The sequence below is a fragment of the Heterocephalus glaber genome, unplaced genomic scaffold (assembly GCF_053883595.1).
Source record: "Heterocephalus glaber isolate CG9 unplaced genomic scaffold, H.glaber_assembly_v1.0 deba00001724, whole genome shotgun sequence".
In the NCBI taxonomy this organism is placed as follows: Eukaryota; Metazoa; Chordata; class Mammalia; order Rodentia; family Bathyergidae; genus Heterocephalus; species Heterocephalus glaber.
The window spans coordinates 4,194,085-4,206,824 of record NW_028258435.1 but is presented as its reverse complement, the minus strand read 5'-3'; the positions used below and the strand labels follow the sequence as shown (position 1 = coordinate 4,206,824).

The 12,740-nt window shown below is 50.3% G+C and overlaps 1 protein-coding gene across 2 annotated transcripts; it reads right to left on the bottom strand.

Annotated features, from left to right (window-relative positions):
* Positions 1-3,516: 3,516 nt before the first annotated feature.
* Positions 3,517-11,376, bottom strand: Ntsr2 (neurotensin receptor 2). Of its 2 annotated transcripts, none has more exons than XM_021248394.2 (4): positions 10,739-11,376; positions 6,189-6,455; positions 4,501-4,591; positions 3,517-3,989 (listed from the first exon to the last, which is right to left on the bottom strand). In XM_021248394.2, the coding sequence occupies exons 1-4, from the start codon at positions 11,333-11,335 to the stop codon at positions 3,952-3,954; spliced, it is 993 nt and encodes a 330-aa protein (XP_021104053.2). In that variant the 5' UTR covers positions 11,336-11,376; the 3' UTR covers positions 3,517-3,951. The 2 variants fall into 2 exon arrangements, with proteins under 2 accessions (XP_021104053.2, XP_021104052.2); XM_021248393.2 differs by having other exon boundaries at positions 6,182-6,455; positions 10,739-11,370.
* Between the last annotated feature and the right edge of the window lie 1,364 nt (positions 11,377-12,740).

Here is a 12,740-nt window from a genome sequence, read left to right as displayed (position 1 = left end):
GAATTCTTAGCCAGATGTCTTTTGGGGGGCATGTGTGTGCTGGATCGAAATCAGAGCCTTTGCACTGAGCTATATCCTCAGCCCTTTCTTGATTTTTTTTTTTTTTTTTTAACACAGGGTCTCATTAAGTCACGAAATTATGGAGGCTGAGCTCCAACTTGTGACCCTCCTGCCTCAGCCTCCCAGAGTCCTGGGATTACAGACGATATGGCATTTTGAACAGGAAGCCCCAACCACACATTTCACAGCCCAAACACACCAGGTGTTCAACTCCTTATTTCTTTATTGAGGGGGCCCGCAGGGCCTCGGGAATCCTTTCCACGACTCTCAGTACGCGAGACCCTCCCTTACCCCGTCTATTCCTCAGACTTCTGGAGGTCTCCTGTTCAAGTGTAACGCACCAAAAAGTCCTCACACCCAAGAGTAATGATTAAACCAAACAGCAGAACTCAATTCCACCTGAACGCAAGGGTTCCGGGGTGGCAGGGACCATAAGTGTGTGTTTAGGTTAGCGGTCTGCGTGGCGGGGTGAGTATGCAGGGTTACACAGAGCCTTCTCTACTAGCTTCTGTTTCTCTGTTCCTTGCCGCCTGGGCTCAGATCTGCTCTTGTGCTGCACCTGGCGGTCAGAGAGCATTCCAAAAGAAAAGTATCCCTCAGTACTTTCAGCAAGTGCGAAACAGCCACCCAGCTCCCAGTGACTACTACAAAGTGAACAAACCATTTTTGAGATCCTACTGTGTGCCAGGCATTTGCCTGATGACTAAATAGCCATCGTTTCATTTAATTTGACCAATGACATTCAAGTGAGATGATCAGTGAGATCATCTAACAAGCAGAAACCGGAGCTCAGAGAGGTTAAGGGTTTGTGTATCGGAGCAGGGGTAAGGATGCTTCCGCTGACGTCACAGCTGTTTTCTGTCCTGCGCACTCGACTTCTGCTGCATGCGGTGTATTAGATTATACTTTTTCTCTTAAAGCTCTGCAGAGAGTAAAATCCCAAGCCAGTGTTTTCCCACAGAGGAAACCCTTCGTTGGCTGCCTGCGGGAAGTGGTGCTGGAGGTGGTTATGTACGCACCAAATGTGCCACATTGGATGCCATTCAGCTCCGGGGATATCCCAGCCTAAAAGTTGAGAAATCACTTTAAATGTGCAGCTGGGCGCGGTGGTGCCCACCTGAAATCCTAGCACCCTGGGAGACTGCAGCAGGAGGATCCCAAGTTTGAGCCCAGTCTGGGCAACTTAGCAACTTAGGGAGACCCTGTCTCAAAATAAGAAAGTAGGGCCAGCGATTTAGCTCAGTGGTTCCGGCTCTGGCCTCCCAAGTGCAGGGTCCCGAGTTTGATCCCCGGTACCAAAAAAAAAAAAAAAGAAAAGAAAAGAAAAGAAAAAGAAAGTAAAACAGGGCTGGGGGTGGAGCTCAGTGCAGAGGCCCTGGGTTCAATCCCCAGTACCACAAAAAAAAAAAAAAAAAAAAAAGGGAAAAGAGTCTAGTTAGCTTCTGTTGCAGAGAGGGCTGGAACGGCTTTTATACCTTTCTTAGTCTACTTGCTTGGGCAGACTTCCTGGCTCAGAGAGGGTTAGCATTTTAGCGAATAAAGCAGTTGGAAAGCTTAATGGGGATTTGTAAAGCCCTTCATGTTTCGAGAAGAAACAAGAATTCTAAGACTGTATTTGTTATTCGCTGAATATGCTGTCCCAGTTTCCCTTCTTTCTTTCTGGAACTCTAGTGAGCATGTATTTTTTGGGGCCAGTACCTCTGGCTACTCAGTGCTGGATTTTGCCCTATAAAAGCACTCTCCACTCCAGCAACAATAAGAGAGTTTGGGTGATTTAGGGGTGGAGTTGTAGCCCCCAGAAAGGATATTGGTGGCTTGGCATGGTGATGCATGCCTGTAATCCCAGGGCTCAGGAGGGTGAGACAGGAGTATTGCTGTGGATTTGAGGCCAGCCTGGGCTACATAGTGAATTCAAGGAGAGCCTCACCTGCATAATGAGACCTTGTCCAAAAAAAAAAAAAAAAAAAGAGGCACATTGGTAACCCTATGTCTTACTTACTTTTCTCATCCCTGAGACAAAATACCTAACACCCAAAGTTAAAGGATGAAAGGTTTATTTAGCTCACAATTTATAGAGGTTTCAGTCCATAATCAGCTGGCTCCAAGGCAGGGTGGCAGAGGGGCATCACAGAGAAGAAACAGTTCATGGTGGGCAGAAGGTAGCAAAGCAACAAGGGACAACTACAGCTCTTTCTGTCCCTTTTATACTCTATCTAGCCTACTGGGCTTAGGGCAGTGCCAAACCAATCAGTGGACTGATTTATTAATCACACACCCTTAATCCCAGCATCACACACTCTAGATGCAGCTACCTCTGAAAAAGCCCTACCTATGACCACACGAGGCTTTGGGGAGACATCTAGACACAAACCATAACACCCCAGCACCTCAGAATGTGGCCTTATTTGGAAACAGAGTCCTTACTATGTAGTTAAATAGGTTAAAATGAGGTCATATTGAGCCAGGTATGGTGGCACATACCTGTAATGCCAGCTCTCTGATCCCAAACCCCAGGTTCTGGGCTTTTTAAATTTTTTTTCAGTACTGGGGATTGAGTTTGGGGCCTTTGCACTAAGCTTCATTGCCAGCCCTTTATTATTTTATTTATTTATTTATTTATTTATTTATTTATTTATTTTTGAGATGGTGTCTCTTACTATGTAGTTTAGGCTGGCCTTGAACACACTATGTAGCCCAGGGGCTGGGGATTTAGCTCAGTGGTGCCCCATCTTCCTTGCTGGCAAGCACAAGGTCCTGAGTTTGATCCCCGGTACCGACAAAAAACAAAGAAACAAAAAACCAAACTATGTAGCCCTGGCTGGCCTGAAAGTCATGGCTATCCTCCTGCCTCAGTGCTGGGATGCCAGCATTTTCCTCTGCATGATTTGTGGGAAATATAACACAGATGCATCTCTGCTTTTCTGTTCTAGGAATTGCTTGGGCCCATGGCATTTCTGCAATCCACTGTGTCCTGGGATGCTGGCCCTTTCTTACCATCTTTCCCTCCACAGTGACTGAGGAGGGGCCCACAGTTCCAAGCCCCAAGCCTGGGTTTCTGGTCTGAGTTATCAAATAACAAAAGAAGAGCCTTGTTTCTCTTGGCTTCCATTTCCCACATCTGCCATGGCCATCATAATACAGGTGGAACATCCTAGTTTGCCAATCAAAGCCTGGCATGGTGGTGCGTGCGAGTCATCCCAGCACTTGGGAGGCTCAGGTAGGAGGATGGCTGCCAGTTCAAGGCCAATCTGGGCTACATAATGAGTTCAAGGCCACCCTGGACTATGTAGCAAGACTGTCTCAAAAATCAAAAATAAAACACTCATGTGTTGTTCAATTCTTTTCTATCTAAAGAAGCTTGTAAGACATCTGAGCCCAAACCCTAGAAGCATGAAACTACAGAAGTATGTGGCAAATGTCTGGGATCCCAGAAAAATGGCAGTAAGGACATTAGTATTAGGCAGTAAGGAGCCCCAGTTAAAATTTATTGAGTATTGATTACACTCAGGGCACAGTGCCAGGCACTTGGATCTTGGCCAGCAGAGAGGTGGGCCCTTCCTCCACCTCTGCCTTCTCCAGGGAGCAGGGTTAGCTGACTGGGGCACCGTGAGTGACCCAGTCTGGTTAGTAGTGGCAGCGGGCGGTCTGACAGGTGGCCGGCAGTCAGTCACCGTGTGCTCATTCACTCCTGCATCTCATCCGGGTCGGGGTTCCGGGGGAACCCCCAGAGCCTGAAGCTGTGTCTGTTGGGGGGGCCCTCTGGTGCCTCCATGGGGAGGTGGTCCCGACACAGGGTGACGAGGGAGCCCAGGAAGAGCTTCCGGAAGGAGGAGGACATGGCGTTGAACAGGAGCGGGGTGACCGCGCAGCCCATGTAGAAGAGCACGTTGGTCACCACGTGGAAGTAGTGGTAGAAATCGTAGAGCGAGCTGGAAGAGAAACCCGGGGCCTGGCTGCAGCACTGTCCCCTCGTCCGCGCCCCCCTTCCTGCCAACAACTCCTGTCCCTTCACCAGGTGGATTTGGCGGCTGTCCCCGTCCCCACCAGCTGTGACAGAGAGACAGGGCTTCACTAGGAAGCAGTGGCCAGTCTGAGAAGCCAGGCTCCTCCTGAGGGCTCTCTACACGCATGTGTAGCAGGCGCTGGTCGCTCCTGAAGGCTGCTATCCACGCAGCTGTGTCCACGGAGGCTCCAAGGGGTCTCTGTGCTGTGGGATATTTGGTTCCCGCTTGGGACCAGAGGCACAGTGGGGTCTGAGAGGCAGATGTACAGTGGACTTTCTCTTCTCATCCTGGAGTCAGGCAGCCCACAGCCCTGACTGCCATCCATGGGCTCCCGGGGTTAGAGAGGGATCTAGAGGGTGCCCTGACCCCACCCCACCCAGCTGGGACCCTGTGACCCAGACTAGGCAGAGATGTGGAGACCCCAGCCCACACTCACTCTGTCCACGCGTCATCAGCGACATAGCAGAACATGAGCCTGCGGGCGTGGTGCGGCAGCCAGCAGACGACATACACGGCCACGATGGCTCCTGCAGGACAAGTGGAGGGCAGGAGCCAGAGCAGGACGAACAGAAAGTAAACACAGCTCAGTGATGCCACCTCTCGGAATCCCTGAGGGGACAGGCCTTTCCCTGTGACTTGTTCCTGGAGTCACGGGGTGGGAAGCGAACCTGTGGGTGACCCAATGGATTTTTTGTTTTTGAGACAGGGCTTGCTGTGTAGTTCAGGCTGGCCTTGAACTGGTGTTGATCCTCCTGCCTCAGCCTCCCGAGTGCTGGGATGACAGGCATGCGCCACCAGGCCTGGCCAACCAGATGCATTTTATCTGCATCTGTTCTCAAACCCTGCCTTACCCTGTGCTCCAGGTGACGGATCGCTTCATCCATGACCTGACACTAGGATTTAATACCTAATGTCATTTGGTGATACCTACCTTGCTTGAGCATGTGGCATTTTTGCAATCCACTGCATCCCGTGATGGTGGCCCTTTCTTACCATGTTCCCCTCCAGGCTCCTGCTCTGTTGTTTTTTTCTGAGGATGGATGGCCTTCATCCACAAGGTGGTGTCTGCCATACTCTTCTACGCCCTCCTTATCAAGCAGTTCCCCCTCAGACTCTCCCTCCTCCTCACCCATCCGGATGCTACTACTCCAGAGCGCCTGTCTGCTTCCCACATGACTCCGACCAACATCCCCTCATCTTGTATCTCTGTCCATGCCCAAGATCACGATGCTGCCAAGGGCCCAGACCTGCCTCTCGCTCCGTCCTCCCAGACCTCAGTGCCTGGGGTGTGGTGGGCCTTCAAAACCTGTTTTCCTGTGACTTTTGAGATTTTTCTTACAAGGCCAAATTGTCCCAGATCCTTACAGAAACGAGCAAGCAAACAGCGGTGTAGTTAGGAATGGGGAGTTAAGGGAAACTAGATTTGGGAACCCAGCCAGTCTTGGAGTGCACAGTTCCTTCAGTGTCTTCCCGGTCTCATCTACACTGCTGGACTTCCCGGGGAGCAGCCTGGTCTCTGCTTGTCTCTGTGTGCTGCTGCCTGAAGCAGACTAGGGCTTGGCAGACTGAATTCCCACTCTTTCCTTGCTTTACCTGTTAGGGTTTAGATCTAGATGTCCTCCAAGAGTCTCATGTGCTCAAAGACACGGCTTTCAGAAAGGGATTGGATTATGGAGCTTATATGGTAGCTGACTTCCTGTTAGGAGGTGGGGCCTGGTGGGAGGGGTGGGCCTGGGGGCGTGGCCCAGAAGGGTTTATCTTGCCTCCCAGCTTCTCTCTTCCCTCGCCACTTCCTGTCTGCTATGCCCTGAGCAGTTCTCTGCCCCGCCTCTGTGCCATGCCACCCTCCCTTGGAGCCGCAGACCATGGACTAAAACCCGATCCCAAATAAACCTCTGTTTTTACTTTCTGGATGCTGGGTATGGTGTCCAAGTGACAAAGAAAGTGACTGAGACATCATCCCTTGCTGAGCCTCTGCAGGAAGCCTGTCGGTGGCTGCACAGATCCCTGGGACGGGGCGAGGCCTGCCTAGGGAGGGACAGGCGCTTGCTAAGGATGGGTGGGGCAGCCCTGGCACCCGGACCCTCTCCCTGGCGCAGCGTGATGAAGGACTTAACTGAGAACCTGGATGCTCTGCTGCAGGCCGCGGATCTGGCTGGCATGCTTGTGTCTCACCAGGCTGGCTCGGGCGCCTAAGGAGAAGGTCTTCCTCCATGCAATGAAGCCCAGGAGACCCTCCTCGCTCAGCAGCTCCAAGCGGCCAGGGATGGAGCTGACCGGGGCAGAGGCTGATGGCACCTGGGAGTAGAGGGCCACCAAGTGGTTCACGGTGACCCCATTCAGGAAAGCGGTGAGTGCCAGGGGCAGCACAAAGGACACCAGTATGTTCACCTGTGGAGGTAATGCCAGGTCAAGGTGGCAGTCATCAGGCTGTGCCCCAGGTCCAGAATCTGCGTTGGCAGAAGTGGGGGACAGAAGGGCTAGAAGATGAGGCAGGAAATCCCAAGAAAGGAGGGAGAGAGCAAGAAAAATAAAAAAGATAAGGGATGGGATTTAGCTCAGTGGTTCTGCTGCCTGCCTCACAAGCACAAGGTCCTGAGTTTGATCCCCAGTACAAAAAACAAAACAAAACAAAAAATAAAAAAGATAAGATTTGGGGTTCATTTATGGTGTTCAACATGGCTAAATGATAGGAGTTTCAGAAAGGGAAAAAAATATAGAAAAGAAGTGGAAGAACTGATCGGGGAGAAAAACACCCACATTCAAGAAAATTGTCCCCAAATTGAAGGAGCTGAGCTTCCAGATAGAGAGAAGCTGGATAAAGATCCTGAATGAAATCCTCTGGATACAGATCCTGAAAACTTCTGAAGAGATCAAACAGGTCACATAGAAAGGATGGCAGCCAGAATGACACCAACTTTCTAAATCAATGGTGGAAGCTAGAAAATAATGAGCAGTGGCTTCTGATTTGTGGGAAAATGATTTCCATTTTAGAATTTTATACCTGGCTATAGTATGCCAAAGTTATGATCAAAACAATTTCTTACCTTTAGATTTTCAAAATTTTTACATTTATGGACCTTTTTTATGTCTCAGGGGGTACAAGAACATATCAAAATCAGTTTAGACATCAGCAGAGAGGAAGAGCTGAAGCTGGACAAGGTATCTGGACAAGGTGGCACAAGCTACTTAGGAGGCTGAAGCAGGAGGATCTCAAACACAAGAGACAGAAGAGAGGAGGACACGGGGATGAAGAAAGAATTAAGATGTGTTATGTACATGTACCAACTCCCCATGAGGAGTGTGATCATTATGTCCTGCAAACATGCACTCATAAAAATAAAAATTAACAGGGCCGGGGATTCAGGTCAGTGGTGGCAAAGCCTGCCTTGCAAGTGCAAGGTCCTGAGTTTGATCGCTGGTACAAAATAACTTTAACAAATCAATAGCACTAAACAATATCGTATTTGTGCACAGTGATTTTCAGGTTATAAAACATTTTTACATAGTTCATTTATTTGGTTACTCAACTCACATATTTAAATATTACTCTTTTTTTTTTTTTGGTAATGGGGATTGAACTCGGGTCCTTGCACTTGTGCAGCAGGTGGTGAAACCACTGAGCTAAATCCCCGGCCCTCTAAATATTACTCTTAAGATTCTCTTAGTGCAAAAATTAAATGAAGCATATTATACAATTAAGAAAATGACAAAAAAGACTATGCATTAATAGCTTCAAGAAAAACAAAAGTTGCACTGGAAAGAAATACAATGAAAACTGGGCATGGTGGTGCACATCTGTAATCCCAGCACTCAGGAGGCTGAGGCAGGTGGATTGCTGCAAATTCATGGCCAGCCTGGGCTACAGAGTGAAACGGTTTCAAAAACCAAAACAAGAACAACACCAAAATGAAAATACAACAAAAATACAAATACAAATACAAAACAAAAATAAAAATACAAAAGGAAAATACAATGAAAGTATACAACCAGCTCATCTGGGAAGAACATTTACATAGTCAAAGAATATAATCACAACCTACGTGTAAGCAAATGCAGTGATGTAACTATACGAGAAGGAAGGCAGGGAGCAGGGTGTGTGGGTGAGTGTGGGGACACAGGGAGGAAAGAAACAGAGGGTGATGGCTATTTTCTATAGGTAGAGGACTGTGGGTACCGCTCAGAGCTGGGAGATCAAGACAGAGAGCTCTTTAAGACCATGAAGGTGAAGAGCAATGTGAACCAAGTGTGTATGCACCTGAGTCTTGACCAGAGAAGTAGGCAGGTGTGGACAAGGGGTGGCAATGGCTGTACATTATGGGCTGTTAAGGCTTGTATCTAGATGTCCCCCTAAAGCCTCAGGCACTCACAGGCGGGACGTTTTGCAGGTGGCTGGATGTAGGGTGTGTGATGGTGGGGTTAAGAGTGTGTGATAACTAAATTAGTGCACTGATTGGTTTAACATAGTTCTGAGTGAATAATGAGAAGGCCCACCCAGGGTGTTGGTGGCACCAGGCTTGTAGTCTGAGTGGGCTAAAAGGGAAAGGGAGGCTTGCTGCTTTGCTGCTTCCTGCCTACCCTGCCATGGACTGTTTCTCCTCTGTGATGGCCCTCTGCCATGCCACCTTGCCCTTGGGCCAACTGACCATGCACTGAAACCTCTACAAACTATGAGCTGAAATGCACCTTTCCTCCTTTAATTTGTGGATGTTGGGTATTTTGTTCCTGCAATGAGAAAGTAACAAAAACATGGGCCTAGACTTAATACCGTATTTGACTTTTTTAAAAACTTAGAAAATAAGTTTGCTACATAATACCCTGTTTTAAGTGTTTAATTTAAAATTTTAAAAATTTATTTATGTTTTGGTTGTCATCTTTTCTACTTCTAAGGCTTTCTTACTCTTTTCCCTTTGCAAAATGATATTTAAAAACTGGATAGGCCAGGTATGGTGCCATACCTGCGATTCAGGACTCTGGAAGGCTGAGGCAGGAGGATTCCAAGTTTGAGCCCAGCTGGGCAACTTAGTAACTTAGCAAGACTCTGCCTCAAAATGAAAAATAAAAAGCTCTGGGAATACAGCTCAGTGAGAAGGCCTTGGATTCAATCACAGTACCACCAAAATAAATAAATAAATGAATAAATAAATAATGAATCAACTTATTGGTAAGACATTAAAAAGAAAAGGTGAACCAAGATAATCAGATTTTTGGTCTGATTTGTTGCTTTTTTTTTTTTTTTTTTGAGACAAGGTCTCACTTCAACTCACCATGTAGCTTAGGCTGGCCTCAAACTTGCAGCAATCCTCCTGCCTCAGCCTTCTTCTTCTTTTTTTTTTTTTTTGGTACTGGGGATCAAACTTGGGTCCTTGCACTTGCAAGGCAGGTGGTGTAACCACTGAGCTAAATCCCCAGCCCTGCCTCAGCCTTCTGAGTGCTGGATTCCAAGTGCGCACTAGCACACCCTGCTCATTATCCTGTTACCCTGATACACACTGCACCCCCGCCCACTTCCCTGAGTGACCAGTGTGGCTGTGTCCAGGGAGCTGTGCATGCCACTGTCATAACACGGACCTCACGGGGCACTTTTGAAAATCTGACTCCCAAACAGGCACAGCCTGGAAGCCACTTCCCCAGTCTGCACCGAGAGGTGGAACTTGGCTTCCAAGCACTTGGGGCAGGGGTTGCCCAGTTTGTTGCCATGGTTACATCCATTCAGTTTGGGCCCAGCCTGGGCAATCTGGCTACTTAGGGAGACCCTGTCTCAAAATATAAAAATAAAATGAGGCCTCCTGCCTAGCCAGGGGTGGGAAGATTGCCTAGGGGCCAGAGTGAACACCTTGCAAAGCAAGCAGAGCGTGGCCTTCCTGTTTAACTCCCGTCTGTCTTATTCCTGCTGAGGCTGTAGTTGGCATCTGAGTTTCCTCTGAAATTCCTCATTAATAGTGAATGATCAAGCCTCCCGTGTGCAGAAAATCCCGTTAAACTGTATTTCTCTCCTGCTTTTCACGGAGCTAAAGATTACTGGTTCTGACTCCGGTGCTTCTGTAAATACACGCACTGTGGTCTCATATCCGGAACTTTGAGACAGTGTCTTGCTCCATTATGTGGTTCTGGGACTCAGAGCTAGCATGCTACATACTGGGTCTGAATCTGCTGAAGGTCTCAAAGACAATGCAAAGAAATTGAGCAAAGCCCCCATTAGCCATTTTGACTCTTTCTTTGGTCAGGAAGTTCACCCGTAGTTAAAATGTCAAAAAGTTCCATATCCCTGCACAATACCCAGTTAGCAGGCAGGCAGCACAATCCCATCCCGTTGCCTCCATCGGAAAGCATTGATTTGTTTATCTATTTATTTATGAGACGGGGCCTTGCTAAGTCTCCAAGTTGCCCAGGCTGAGCTCAAATTTGAGATCCTCCTGTCTCAGCCTCTCAAGTGCTGGAATTACAGGTGTGTGCCACTACACTGGCCATATCTGCACTTCTAAACAAGACTGTACCGTTGTAAAAATTCAAAGCCCTTGCTGTTTGAGCATATGGGCAACCACGTGGAGGCCGTGGGAGGGGGTGGCCCACGAGTTCACGGAGCGAATTTTTCAGCGCAACAGCATCACTGCACCCAGATGTCTGCTCCCCGGGGAGAAGGGAACAGGCCGCACGGCACCCCACTCCCGTACCTGGATGGACACCCGCAGCGCGGCGCGGCTCACCAACACGGTGCACACGCGGGACGCTGGCTCTGGCTCCCCGCCCGGCGTCTCCGGCTCGTGCTTCTGCCCCACGATGACACCCACGGGCAGCGCGAGGCCCAGCGAGGCGACCCAGACCAGCGACAGCAGGCGGCGGGTGCGGCGGGGCGACAGCAGGCGGCGGGCGCGCAGAGGCTGGCACACGGCCAGGCAGCGCTCGGCGCTCAGGGCGGCCATGCTGAGCACCGTGGCGAGGGCGCACGTCTCGCGCACCAAGTGGAAGGCGCGGCAGCCCAGGTCGCCGAGGGCCCAGGGGCCGTGGCGCCACACGGAGCTGTAGAGCTCCACGGGCAGCGGCCCCAGCAGCAGCAGCAGCGAGGCCCCGGCCAGGCTCAGCACGTAGTGGCGCAGGCGGCCGGCGCGCGTCTTCAGCACCACGCGCACGGACAGCGCACTGCCCGCCGCGCCCAGAGCGCCGGTGACCGCGTACAGCGCCACCAGCAGCGCCCGGGGCCCCACGCGCGTGTCCGCGCCCAGCCGCGCGTCCAGAAGGCTCGGCCCCGCGCGGGGGCTGTTCGGCTCCATGGCTCTCTCACCGAGCGCCCTCGCCTCGCCCGCCCCAGGTGGGCGCGCTGCCCGGTCCCCGGAGCCTCCTCCTCCCCGGGACGCAGCGCACCCGCCTCCCCGAGGGGGTCCCCGAGCGCCGGCCGCGCAGGAGCCCGCGCTTCTCCATCCCGGGGCACGAGCGGGGGGAAGGCGCTGGACGCCCCCACTTCCCAGCCGGGGCCCTCGGGCAGATTTTTCAACCTCTCCGAACCAAACTCCAGCGCTAAGAGTGTCCACACTGCGGCCTCGCGGGGCGGATTGCAGGAGACCCCGGCCTTGGCCATGGCGCGGGCTGCGGCTGTTGTGCGCAGGGTCCGGCCCAGGCGCGCGGGGTCGGGGGGCTCCCTTGGGCTCCCCTGGGCTCCAGCACCTCGCGCATGCTGCGGTTCTTGCCGAGGGACTGCGCAGCGTTGCACAGTAGCCTAAAGGACCCCTTGGTCGCCAGCAGATCCGTCCTCCAGCCGTGGTAGGTGTGTGGCCTGCCTCATGACGGTACCATTCGCATGGAGTCCTGGGCCAAAGTGAGACTTAAATTGGACCTGCTTTAGACATCCCACTGGTTCCTTTCTAAGAACACCAGAACTTTGGAGCTGAAAGACCGTTTATTTATTTGTTTTTTGGAGTTAGGGTCTCTCTGTGTAGTTCAGGCTGGCTTCGAACTCAGTGTAGCCCAGGCCAGCCTCAAACTCGTGGTGATCCTCCTGCCACAGCCTCCTGAGTGCTGGGGTTACAGGCATGAACCACCATGCCCTGGAAGATATTAGAGGCCTGTCTCATTGCCAAGATGCCTGGAGTTTTATGGAAACTAGATTTCCTAGCTAGTTACCCTGTGCAAAGATCAATTCAGCTCAATTATGAAATCAGCTTATATGCCCACCAACAGATGAATGGATAAATAAAAGTAGTATTTACACACAGTGGAGTATTATGCTGCCATAAAGAAGGGTACATTTGAGGCATTTGTAGGAAAATGGACAAATCTTGAGACCATTGTGTTAAGTGAAATAAATCAGACTCACAAATTTAAATACCACATGGTTTCTCTTATACAGGAAACCTAAAGTATAAATAAATTAAACAGCAAAATAAAAGATAGAGGATAAAGAAGAGAGTTTTTTTGATAGAGATGTGAAGGGGATGTGGGAGTGGAGGGGGGACACTCAAGAGAGAGGAGGAAAAGGGGAAGTAAAAACGATCGACATGTGATATGTATGTGCACTGATTCCCCATAGTGAATGCACTTATTATGTTTCACAAACTTGAAGTCATAAACACAGGCAGAGTCGAGCAATCAAGAGGCTGAGGCAGGAAGGTCGCTGTGAGCTCAAGGCCAGCCTGGGCTGCATAGTGAGACCCTGTCTCAAAGGTTTAAAAAAAAATCACA